Raw genomic sequence first — 13,563 nt, forward strand, 5'->3', positions numbered from 1 at the left:
GAGCTGAACAGATTCAGTGAAACAAACACCGTCAGCTGCTTTTCAAACATGCACACTGTAATTACTGTGATTCAAACACAGGCCACATACAGGACTTTAACGGGCGCACTTCATCAGTGTTAAACTGTCTGTGGTAAGACATCACAGCAAAATCACTCTGATGTCTGTGACGCTGACTGACTTCACATTTTTTTCTGTTGCACACATGTAAAACAAATGAAAAAAGCTCATTAAAACTAATTCAAGTGATTGTCACATTGCCACAAAAGTGTCTACAAATGTACAATTGAAAGATTCATTTGTAAAAACAGATATTGTCATTTTGATTTATCTTCTTGAATCTTTTTTTTTTGTTACTGTGCAGTCACGTATCAAACAGTCTGCGGTTGGTTTATTCATTTTAAGAAGGCCTTTATCTGTTTTTGCAAATGAACTCTTCAGTTGTGCAGTTGTAAAATGACATTCAGTGCAGGATAACACAATCTCACAATTAATATATGTACAAACGCCTGCTCAGCTGACAGCAGGTACCCACATTAACATCAGCATAGGTCTAAATGGATCCTGCAGTCTGACTGTGGTGCCTAAAGCTTGTTATTCATTCTGCCAGGCTGGGTCATAACTTCTAAAACACAACCTGTTGACACTGGGTTCACATTTCTGTGCTCACACCATGAAGCATATCGGGCACAATTAATGAAGCAAAGTGTTTTACACCTTTTACATTTCCAAGCAGTAAATTTCCTTTTGTAATAGCTGTTTTGCCCAATTTATTATGCTGAACTTGGAACCAAATTTAAGCCATGCCGAATATTTGTTTTTTATTACACATTTTTCCTCAGCTTTGAAGAGTTTTTACTGTAAACAGAGCCAGTGTTTGCATGTCATCATTTTCACTGACTCAAGCACAGTTCATCAACAAGTTCAGTGACATGAAGTTTGTGCTGGACACAAAATAAAATGTGGATTTTTTTTAGCAGAAAGTAGACACTTCTGTGTTGTGATAAGTTACAAATCAAGGGTGTCTGTAATGAGTTAATATGTAATCCAGCAATATGTTTGTGTGCCACAAAATAATGGAGATGAATGAAAAAATAAGCAAAACCAAAATAATCACTTAAGGCTGGATTTTCTTCATAAAAGTGTTTCACAAGATAAAGTAATCAATCACATATTTTTTTCACACATGCAAAGGATGAAGTGAAACAGAGCAAGGACGTCACTCCACAAAGCAAACCATTACTGTAACAGATCGGCTAAAAGTAGTATAAATAACTACATTTCACATGAAATGAATGGTTTTGTAAGTGCTACCCCTGCCTGTCACGTAGTGAAAATAAAAATGCTGTACAGGAACTTGGCAAACATTTCTAACAAGAGGAGGTGATCCTGGTTAGGAAGTAAAAGACTATAAAGAATACTGCATAGTTATACTCTCCACAGGTTAAAGAAAAACCTTTGTGTCAAACGAAATTACAGTTATCAAGAAAGTTTAATATTCTGATATATGAAAGAGCTCCTGGCAGGTAAAACGTGAAACCTAGAAAGAGACTCGGCTTCTACAAAAAGAGACTTTAAAGGCTTCATGAAACAGTCATGCATATTTCAAAAATATGTGCAGTCAAATGCATGCTTTGTATTAAACCACTGACTGTAGATTTTTATTGTAGAAATGTATAAAACAGCTTCATCTACATGAACATTTAGTCTTCTGAGGAGGCTGAAAATCAGCTGCGTAGTTGCTTTTCAAAATCTTAACTCATCGTTATCATTTCATATTTGTCCTGAACATTGTTCTCCTCCTGTTTCTCAGGTTCAGGGTGGTGCAACTCAATGAAGAGGAAGTAAACACCTGCTCCAACTGCTCCACCCACCATGGGCCCTGCCACAGGGATCCACCACCAGCAACCTCCAGCTCTGCAGTGAGGAGGACACATACACATTCATTACTACGACAAGATAAACAATTATTTACACAGCACCCTGCATGAATTCAATCTTAAAATCTTAAATCTTTGTTTGACACGAGTTAGGTGAGAGGATTGATGCCACTCATGTCTGCGTGGTAAATGTGAGGCCAGCAGCCAGTTAGCTTAGCACAAAAAATGATAATGGCTCTGTCCAAAGGTAATGACTTCCTGCACCCTTTAAGCTCACTAATTAACATGTTTTATCTTGTTTGTTCACTCTGTGGAAACACTGAAGTATAAAAACATTGTGGTTTTATGGTTGCTCGTGGGGTGGACTATTTTGTTTCATCACAGCCACTTCCTGGAGTCTCCACTGGTCTTGACTTGTACTGCTTCACTTGTGACCATTCCTCTTTTAATCCACCTCTCAAGTCCCCCAATTTTATAGAAATACAACATTAAATTGCTGTCACACTCTTTAGATGAAATAATGTACCTGAACCTGTCCTGTGCCTCTGCAAACTGTGTGTTTCTGTCAGTATCGTCCTACCTGAGGCGAGCTATAGGCAGTTATCCCAGATTACAGTAAAGGCTTAAGGAGCTCTGTGTGTCAGACCTACTGCATGTGTCCTCATTCTCACTCTGGCTGACCTCAGACGGAGCCGGACGAAGATTAGAGTCCTGCTGGTCAATGTGACTGTTTGGAGTCTTTAGTGCAGGTGAAAGGGCTTCAGTTAACAGAACTGATGCACAGACCTGAGAGTAAACAAGCGTCTGAGAGGGTCATCTTTCTCTCCTGTACACATTCAGGAAGTAGACTAAAGGAGGGAGGTGGCTGGATTACAGACTTTAATCTATGGCCACAGCTAAGATAATCAGGACACCCAGTGGGTCACATTGACGCGATGTGGACACTGAATCACAGTCACACAGTGCAGTAAAAATCCAGAAATCCTCAGCCTCACTTGAGTGCTTTTTCACATTACACTGCAATTGTAGCTGTGTTTATATCATGAATGTATAAGATTAAGTCAGATTTAGCACATACTGTTTACATGCTATGCACATGAGAGTACCGAGGGCTTATGTGTGCAATCTTGCTATATATCTGTTATGTCATATGAGCCATCTGGTGATAGTTAAATCTGTGGTATGGGAACAGAAAGCATAAGAAACTGTATCGTTCCCATAGCCTCCAGGCTGCCTTCAACCCCTTAATATTATGATTTATTCAAGATACATCAAAAATTCTGCTTTTAAAAATCCTTTCTTGCACTGAACAACACTTTAAATGCAGGTCTGCGCTTATACTGCTTTTATAGAGGCACCATTATTGTCCAAGCAGTGTTGGGGTTATAAACAGAGGGGCAGGGCACTGAGGACACAAACAGCATGTATCTGTCACCAGTCAGAACGGATATAGGCAACACAATTTTCAACAGACGCTAGTTACCATCAAACCAAAAAGACTGCAATTAACGAGGTTGTACCTTTGTATAGAGCTGCAAGAGGCAACAGGGAGCATCATTTGAGCACCTCAAAGACACTCTGGTAAACCATTCATCGTCTCAACAGAAAACAGGATACTGTTCTCAGCAGACGTTGGTAGAAAGCAGAAGAAGAAACAATGACGCAAACGTGACCTGGAAGGATCTGGAAACTCTGAGCCTGCAGTACCTCATTGGCAGAGTTCATCGGTTAGTTAGAAAGCTGCTCGGTGGAAAGGTGCCAGGGTTGGATGAGATCAGCTTCTGAAATGCCTACAGCTTTGGATATTTTAGGGGGCAACATTTAGCATGGCTTGTCATTATCTGGAGGTTTTTGGGGAAAAAAAAGATCCTGTGAATTCTGGTCCGACCAACTGACCGAGCAACCTAACAACGGACACTGATATCCTCAGAGCCTGAGAAGGGCTGTCCAGGGATCACGCTGCTTTGCTTCAGTGGCAATTAAAACTTAACTCAAAACACTGGAAAGGAGGCTCCACTCATAGGTACTCAAGAAGAGCAATGGCCATTGATGTTTACATAAACAGGATCAACATTTTATTGTGAAGTTTTAGATTCTGGAAATGTTCCATGTGGAGCACAGCATGTAAAGACTGCTGTTGTGAGCCATTTAGTTTCTATACATGTAGCATGAATGATTTGTTTGCATTCTTGACAAAGTCCAAAGTGAAAGTAACACAGGGATGCACGTTGTCCCCATACTGTCTGCAACAATGCATGTGTTCACACCATGCTTCTGCTGTGGCCAAAACAATAAATTACTGACTTTAAGGACATTTTATCCATTTATCCATTTTATAGGAGAAATATTTTGCATTTTTCTCCAAATCTGATTGCAAAATTACATCTTTTTGAGTATAAATATAAAAACAAAACAAAATAGGAGCAGGAAATGTGCTGTGCTGATGGGGATAGAATAAAGGATGAAAGACATACTGAGGAACATACAATTTGTGCCATTCTGGCAATGAAGCGTTGAGTATTTCATAATCATTCAAGTGGAATCTTTCCCCGTTCACTTCAATCCCACAGCCCTTTTTCAAAATGCAGGAAATACACGCATGGTCTTGAAATATTGATTCAGATTGTCAAGAGAGCAGAGATGGAGCTACAAATGCTGCTCTCCATGTGGGAAAGGGAAGAGGAACGTTCCTTACATCACACATCTACTACGGCTCAGGCACTGGTGAGAGTGAGAGCAGCACTAAATAATGGACTTTTAGGTCTTCCAGGCAGACGCCTCAGAAAAGATTTCTTACTTACTTACTTGTGTACTTTATGGGTGAAAACTGGCACCATTTTCCTTCCACATCAGCAAAATTACCTGAATACGTCCATGCCCCATCCAGCCACAGCCGTGAAGAACCGTGGGCCGAGGTCCCGTGCCGGGTTGATTGGATAGCCACAGTTCAGACCCATGGACACTCCGATGGCCAAGATGATCAGGCCGATGCACAGAGGCTCCATGCCTTTTGGAGCACCAATGTTCTTCTTGTCAGTGATGGCCAGGATGCACAGGATCAGAGCACCAGTTGCAATTACCTTGAAAACAAAAGCATACCAGTCGTATTCACAAAATTCAAGACTACAACAACAACAACAACAACAACAACAACAACAACAACAACAACAACAACGAGGGGGTGATCCTGAAGTATAGAAATAAAACACCACAGCTTACTCTATCTTTGTTGTTGTTTTTGTGAGGATGTTTTTGAGTTACCTCATCTGCAGTGGTGACCTCTGCCCTAAGTCTGTCTAAGCTAATTATGGGGCTTCCCCTTTACCCCGGTTTTAGTCTGCAAGGCAGCTCCACTATACGGTCCCATATGACTGCTAGTTAAGAAAACACTGCAGATTTAGATAATTAGGTAATATATTCTTTCACATATTTAGCATATTATTCAAAGGCGTCTATAAAATGCTTATCTTGTTTAATTCCACAGATTCTAATTTGACCATTTAAAGGCACACGGTCTGTGATCCAAATTACCTATATAATATATGATCAATATCAAAACACACCATTACAACCTGCTATTGGTCTCATATTCCTTTACAGGTCATGACTTTCTTTTGAAATATAAGTTTAAAAAAATACAGATAAGACCTTTTAATGCCCTCACTGCCTTCACATAAACTAACATGCATCTTGCCTTCCAAGCATCCAGGATAGATGGATGTTATTCTCAGCATCAAAGCAGCATTGTTCATACATCAGTAAACAGCTCACATGTCCATTAATGCTTACATTCATACCCATGACTGCACTAAATGCTTGCTCACATGTATCTCTGTATGCTCTAGTAGCTTCCATATGCACATAATCTGTTGGAAAATGTTTGCTATCTCACTGACATCAATAATTTCATAGAGGGCAAAATCCCTCCAGTGTAAAAAACTGACATAAGATTCAAAAACGTTATGTCATCAGGCAGTTTTCTAAACTATAAAGTATAATTTTCCATCGATGTGGTTGGGATTCTTACATGATACCTTACTTAGACAGTGCTATATCATAATATATTTTCAGGGAGAATTATAAATTACAAGTTGGTCATAAGCCCCACCTGATCAACAAACCCATTTAGGACTGAGAGATGTTTTGCAGGATAAGATGCAAATATGTTGGCTGTGGCATTTGCACCAGTAACAGCAAATTCTCCATTGGTATACTCCATCAAAGCATCTGTGGAAAAGAACACACAAATAAAAAAAACAATAAAGATAAGCAACTTTTTATGCAGTTATTACGAAGCTCCTCTAATATTTGTGTTTCTATAATTAGAAATGTAACTGGGGAAACTAATTGCAGGAGGATATTTATTTCAGTACAGGAGGGCTAAATTAGCCCGATTATCTCACTTCAGTCAGTGTTTCAGACTTGATGAGGTTTCTCAGAAAGGCTATCCAGATAACCTGGTAGTCCTGCATCCTGAGGCAGTTTTCTGATAATAATGACATTTATACCCACCATAATACAACCCATAGACAGCACAGGATCCAGCAAAAGCCCCCAGGAACTGTGCTGCTACATACACCGGGAACTTCTTCAGAGGCAGCTTCTTCAGGATTACCATGGCCAAAGAGACGGCAGGGTTCACGTGTGCTCCTGGAACATTGTAACAACGAAAAAGAAAAAGATTAACAAAATCATGTAACATTCGCACAAAGGCTCGTCTAAAACATAATAACATAATAACACAACACAATATAATTATGAATGAAATTAATCATATGAGGGTTGCAACTACAGATTATTTTCAGTATCAATAAATCTGCCAGTTATTCTCTCTCAATCACTTGGTCCAGAAAGAATAAAGTCCTATCTGACCAACAGTCCAAACTACAAAGACGCTCAGTTAACTATAACATAAGACAAATAAAAGCAGCATGGCTCATATTGGAGGAGCTGGAAGCAGCAAATGTTTGGTATTTTTAAATGAAAAATGATGCAAAAGAGTTCTCAGTGATTTGGCATCGGACTGTTACAACTCTGTCAGACTCATGATGAAAAACTATCAAAAATCTGGTGCCTCCATTACCCACAATGCAACCTGAGTGCTGGAGTGATTTAGATGCATTTGCTAGCAGTACTAATATAGCCTCGAGCTGCGAGCCTCAAGCAATTCATCTTCAAACTTGTAGTCTTCAGTGCCATCTGACGCTGACTCGAGTGACATCACTCAAGGCAATTTATCACACTTCACACAGCTCCCTCTGGAGCCATGAAAGGCTTTGTATACCTTTTTTCACATAGACCTTTGATATTCCCCTTTAAACAATAATTATCATAATAATAATAATAATAGTTGCAGATTCAAATTTATTGGAATTGATTAATTGATTGATCTCTTTCAATCTTTCAGCTTTCAGTCAAGTATCTGTGACCGAACTGAGAGGGGTGGCATTTTAAACGTCTCTTGTGTCTTCTCTTAGGAAATAAGGTAAACTGAGTGCGGTGGATTGAACCAGTCAGTGACAGGCTGTCTGATGACTGTGGTGGAACCCTCTGGTGCTCATTCATTCAAAACTTTCAGGGTATTTTCAAACAGAGAGCACTGGGTTTGTGTGCCTTCAGGGTCGACCTGTTTTCCTATATTCTGCATTGTCCCTGAGAGGCGTGTTTGAACACATTCCAGCCAAATGTTACTGGGCTGTGATGGCAGTGTGGGGTCATTTATTTAACACTCTGGGATCTTGGCTTTGACCTCGCTGTGGTAACCCCACTGGGGGTATCAGCCATGCGCCCATTGTTAATCTCCCCATCCTGTTCACAAACACTGACCACGACAACCAGCCAGACCTGCCTGTCTGAATTGCATCTGACATAATCTGCCTGAATCTGCTTAAGGCACACGTAGACTGCAGGTCATTAGAGTGACCATGATGTGTCACACTTACGGTACACTGTCATCTAAAATCTGGGACTACAAAGTGAAAACAATTGTGTTTTCTTCTCCTATGGGGCCTCCCTGCCAGGGAAGCCTTGAAAGCCAGGCTTGTCACACCTGACCCCCCTCCTCTCCAGAGACCCATGCCCCAGTAAAGCTCATTAGTCCAATACCTATGATCATCTTCAGAGATGTCGTTGGACAGAAGCTTCCCACTGAGCTGTGGACCCCGGGGCTGAATGGCCCAGTCATGCAGCAAAAGCTCTCCATATATTAACCTCCCTGTCCTCAGGCTTTTTTTGCTATTCCTCTGAAGCTTTACAACTCCTCTCATTAAACATGGAGCACAAGTAAGACTGTAACATGAGTCAGGGTGACCACAACAGCCATCCTACACAAGACAGAGATGAAAAGCCTTATTCACATACCAATATATTCATTTATTGTGCTTTTCCCATTCTCAGTAAAATCAGTGGGTCATTTTAAATCTCTTCAAATACACAAAAAATATATGATTATAGAGAGTTTGTGCCATGTGGGACTTTTTCTTTAGAAACACTTTTAAAGAAAGGGTTTGAAGGAATTGTTTGATATTTTGGGAAATTCATTTATTTACGTTCTTGTTGAGAGTTATACAAGAGGATCGATACCAGTGCCGTCTGTATGGTTTAAACCGGCAGCTGGTTAGCTTGCTAGCCTGGCTCTGTCTGCAAAATCCACCTACTAGTACCTCGAAGGCTGACTATCTCACAGATCATATTTTGCTTAATTTGTACAAAACCTAGTTTATCACCTCATAAAAGGCTGTTTTCGCAATTCAGTTTTTGTATGGATTAAACACGAGCCCTAACGTGTTCATTAAAGAGCTTTCGGGGTGCTAGCAGGTGTGGCTGTTCCCTCCCATTTCTTTATGCTAAGCTACAAAAGCTGCCTGCTGCCTCCATCTTATATATTTTTAATGGACAAGTATGAGAGAATAAGTATATTTACCAAAATCAAACTATTTCTTTAAACACTTACTAGTAACATATATAAGGGCTCTCTGCTGTTGATGATTATTCCTTCCCACAGTGATGGAAATGGCCATACGACATTTCTTGAGGCCTGCGCAGCGCCACCCTCAACATAATGAATCCCTTGATTGCTGATTAATGGACACTCACCATTTTGGCTCAGCAAGCCCATTAGAAGCACTGACATTTAACAGCTATTCCCCTCCTATCCCTATCATTACAGGGAACACACAGGACTCCTCTTGCTGTAATCCCTGAGGAATGTATCCTATAAAGTCCCATTTGGACTTCAGGACATGATATCTTCAGCCCTCCAGCACACTGACACCACTCTTAAACTGAAAATCAGCCCAGCAGAGAGCGTAATTAAGCATTTACTGTCCAATGAAAATGAAAAGATTTTCCCCTGTTAGTGTTAGTCATTTTTACCCTCTAGACCAGAGAAAAGTTAGTTTAGAGTTAGTTTATGTTGAATGCTCTCCATTATGTAACACTACAAGTCCATAACAAAAGTCTGCACTGGTCTTCACTATACATTACCTCACTTTCTAGATCAGTAAGCTAATCTAATGATATCAGTCATCCGAGAGGAGAATGCAGCTAGATAGTTTCCTGCAAAGGCTTTCCATGTAAAACTATGAAGATGGAGCTAACAGTGGCACAGAGTAACCTGGAGAAGACAGTCGTTGTGCTGTGAGAGCAAAGAGATGGCCAGACGTGCACGAGCAAAGATCGCATCTCCACCACAGACTACACCGAGTGACGACCTTTGTTACCCGCCTGTGTTTGTAGCTTTTTGCAGGCTGAAATATCAAATTTACAAATATTAATTTTTCTTAAACAATTAGTCAGCTGTCAGAAAATTTACCTGCAACTATGAAATAGCCAATTAATTATTTATGTCAAGTTTTCTTCTGAAAATTACAATCTTTCCTTAGATTTAGCTTCTTATTTGTGTGAATGTGTGCTTGTTTCTGTTTTATATCACTGCAAACTGAATATCTTTGTTGGATATCATGTTGTTTAAGAGTAATTGATAATGGAAACAATCTTTTTTGTTATAGTTGAGAAAGTGGATGATTTAGTATTGTAATGAATGTGAGCTGTGTATGTGTCCATACAAAGCGTGGGCTAATGTTACCTGACACTCCCCCTGCCATATAGACAGCCATCATGACTCCCAGGGTGAAACCAATGTGGATGGTCAAGGGCTCCCCGAGAGCCCCTTTACTCAGCACCGACTGGGCCACTGAACCACATCCAAAGAGCTGGGACACAGACAAGAACAAAAACACAAAGGGTGGAGATAGAAAGACTCATTGTTTTTAATTATTCCAATTATAGGCACCATTAACACTAGCCCTCTTGTCCAACAACAGCCTCCGACTGCCACAGACAATTTGTCCAAGTCGGAGCTTGGAAAAATAATGAATCCCACACTTATTAGGTAAAAGGCAGAAGTAATTCAGACCACAAAAAAAGTGCTGAGAGCAGAGCAGTGGTCCGAAAATAAAAAAGGGTTGTTATGAAAGATACATCACTCCTCTGATGTGGCATCACAGGCATTTAAGTGGACTCACTGGGGTGACAGGTAGAGCCCAGAGCCCAGGGGTGACAGGTGGAGGACAGTCAAGTCTAGGAACTAACTGAAAAGCAGGCAGCTTTCCAGGGATCAGAAGGAAACTCAGAAAAAAACACACACACTTCCCTGCACTGCAAAGTGAAATAAGCATATAATTAATTTAATCCCACGTTTGTTTGTTTGTTCCATAAGATCATCACTGGGAAACAATGACTTTTTATGGCTATGATGATTCAAATGTCATGTTACATTGCACTTCTGGAGGAGTTGTGAGGAAGAAAAACAGCCCCACATCAGCCACATCTTGTTATAATTGTCAGGAGCAAATTACAGCTGAGCACATCAAAGTGAACTCCGTTATTCCCAGAATATACTATCTGTTAATAGAGACATATGAGAGACAGCAGTCAGATCCCTGGAGACCCAGTTTGACACCTTATTAGCATATTGGTTCACAGCTTTTAAAGCGGCTGTTCAAGCTGGGTGACAGGTGCAGAGGGAGGTACTCACTATCAGGACAAATATCCCCAGAAATTCCGCCAGGAACTCCTTAAAGATGTCCCGCCTCAGGCCAAATCTCTCCCTCATCTTCCTCTTGCTCTCATTTTCCATGGTTTTTTTTTTTTTCTTTTTTTTTTTTTCCCTGCTGCTCCTTGATGTCTTCCTCCGACCAGAACAAACAGCCAACAACAACGTGCCAGTCTCCGTGTGATTGTCGGTGCAGGTTGCCGCCTCCCACTCGGTGTGCTCTGACCGTGCAGGCGTCTGTAGGCCGACAGGCACGTTAAGCTCTCTGCATCTGTTCCTCTTTGTAACCACAAGGGGTCCGCTTTTATTCCAAGGATGGGCTCCACATCATTGCGCTGAATTTTTTGACATCCTGACTTGACAGTTGCTGAAAGTATTTGTTAGGGTTTTGTTTACATTCATATATGTTTGAAAGGTTTGTTTTGTTTTGTTTTTTGTTTTAAAATGTGGAATTACGGAGGCCGGCAAGGATTTGTTTTGTGTGTTTTTGCTTCTGCAAGCATTTTTCTCTTGCAGCGGTTTTCTTTTGCATTTGTTTCATGTTTTTGTGTGTTTTTGGCTTTGCATCATTTGTGTTTGCAGCGTTTTGCCGTTTGCGGCGCGTTTGCCCTCGTCGGCCATCGTACTTGTCGGCCACCATACAAAATAAATTAGAAAATCCATCCATAATAGGCTGCTTTGGCAATAAACCATGAGAGATTAAAAAAAATAAAATAAATAAAAAAAATCATCCCACTGAATATTTTAGTGGATCACTGAAGTCACAGCTGTGAGACTCGATGTGAAATGTGAATAAATAATAAAGACTGAAAAAAGATTTAGGATTTAAAGCCTGAAAATGTCAAATGTAGGTCTACATCATCACCAACGATTATATTACCTGACCATTTGGTTCCCATTTAGTTGAAAGCTGTGTAAGTATGTAAAACCTTCATTTATTACTGACAACAGGGAAGATGATTTTATTCCTGCCCATTCACAGGTTCATACAGCAATTTGGGATAGTAAAGTGTAAAATACATACTTTGGCTCATTGCGCGTGAAAATGCAAAAAATAAAACAAAAACAAAAACACTGAAAGCCACCCAGCTAAATTAAAGCTTTTATTTTAAGCATGACAGTCTGTGTATTTCTGAATGAACTTCATGAGGACAATATTCACTTTAATAAATCACATGGTGATTGTTCCCCTGTCCTGTTTTCAATAATGTTTGTTAGTTTTACCTGATAACAAATGTATCAAAAGATGTATGGCTTTGTCTCGTGTTAATTAATTTAAAATTAATAAATGAAACACTTTTTATATTATCTTAGCAAACTGAGGAAACTACTCCACTGGGAAAGTAAAATTTACACAAACATTATTAAAACTTCCCTAGAAAAGTTTAAAAAAAACAATCAAACAAACAAAAAAACCCCTACCAGTTCGTCTGTGGGTATGTTTAAAAATCCCACGTGATATTTTCTGAAATAATGATGGTAAAATGTGTTACTAATTCGTCAGTGCTATAGTGAATAAACAGCTTCAGAATCTAAAAAACACTTTAAGACATACAGTTAATGGCCGAGTGGCAGTTTTCACACGCTTTGTGTCGCTTTGAGCTGCCTTTTCCCTCCCGGACCGGATCTTATACATCATGCCATAATGCATGTTTAGGTTTCAACACGTAACCAAGGTGTGTGTGTGTGTGTGTGTGTGTGTGTGTGTGTGTGTGTGTGTGTGTGTGTGTGTGTGTGTGTGTGTGTGTGTGTGTGTGTGAACTTTCACACTCATCCTATCTGTGCATTTATGTTTAGATATCAGATCTCCCTCTGATTAACAGCCACATCCACCATCCATTTCATCCTCTTTTCTTCGTTTCTCATGAATATTATTCACATTTTTTTTTCGCATTTTTGTCTCTTTTCTCTTTAGCACATCAGACATTTTTCTCACTCACCTTCTTCATGCAGCGGCTGTGGTTCCTCTTCTCCCAACACTTTCATCTGCCATTGTTCCTTCTTTGCTACTACAATTACCATCCCATTGATCTTAATTAAACCGCTCTTGGTAAATAGTCTGCACTTAAAAAAGTGAATATGTGGTTGTGACTGAAATATCCGAGGCGCACTTCATCCAACAGAGGGAGCTCCATGAATACATTTGGACTGCAGGCTGCGCTTTGTCACACCGGTATGTCTTATCTTCCGTTCACTGGGCTTTGTGGAAAGGTGAGGCGACAGGCCGAGGATGGGATGTTTTGAATGCATTAATCAATGTCACAGTTTCAGGCACGTCCTCTTTGATGTGAAACAGACACTTTGAGAGTGTCGCCCATGCTGTGAAAAACAGGCTGATGTGCTGATGGAGGAGCAGCATCCTCCGGGGATTTGCAAATGATGGGCCTACATCTGTCTCCGCACTCCTTTGTCCTGTCAAATGTAAAGGCTTTCTGATTAAAGCTGCTGGTTGGTGAGATGATCAACACAGCTTGTGTTAAAGCTACATGTTTATTCCACATTTCTCCCTGGGTTCACTTCCTTTTCCTTCACTGACAATCTGCTACACACAGAGCAGATCTAAGTTAAACCTCTGATTTAGCTTGTAACTGTTATCATGGATTCCTGAGGAAATGTGTTAATTCCTGC

General features: G+C 40.2%; 1 protein-coding gene across 1 annotated transcript; it reads right to left on the reverse strand.

Moving 5' to 3' along the window:
* Positions 1-355: 355 nt before the first annotated feature.
* Positions 356-11,092, reverse strand: aqp9b (aquaporin 9b). The gene is made up of 6 exons (XM_070964356.1): positions 10,918-11,092; positions 9,967-10,093; positions 6,393-6,530; positions 5,989-6,107; positions 4,743-4,960; positions 356-1,917 (listed from the first exon to the last, which is right to left on the reverse strand). Exons 1-6 carry the CDS (start codon positions 11,017-11,019, stop codon positions 1,755-1,757), a joined length of 867 nt encoding a protein of 288 aa, XP_070820457.1. The 5' UTR covers positions 11,020-11,092; the 3' UTR covers positions 356-1,754.
* Positions 11,093-13,563: the final 2,471 nt, after the last annotated feature.

The sequence above is a fragment of the Chaetodon trifascialis genome, chromosome 1 (assembly GCF_039877785.1).
Source record: "Chaetodon trifascialis isolate fChaTrf1 chromosome 1, fChaTrf1.hap1, whole genome shotgun sequence".
Taxonomy (NCBI): Eukaryota; Metazoa; Chordata; class Actinopteri; order Chaetodontiformes; family Chaetodontidae; genus Chaetodon; species Chaetodon trifascialis.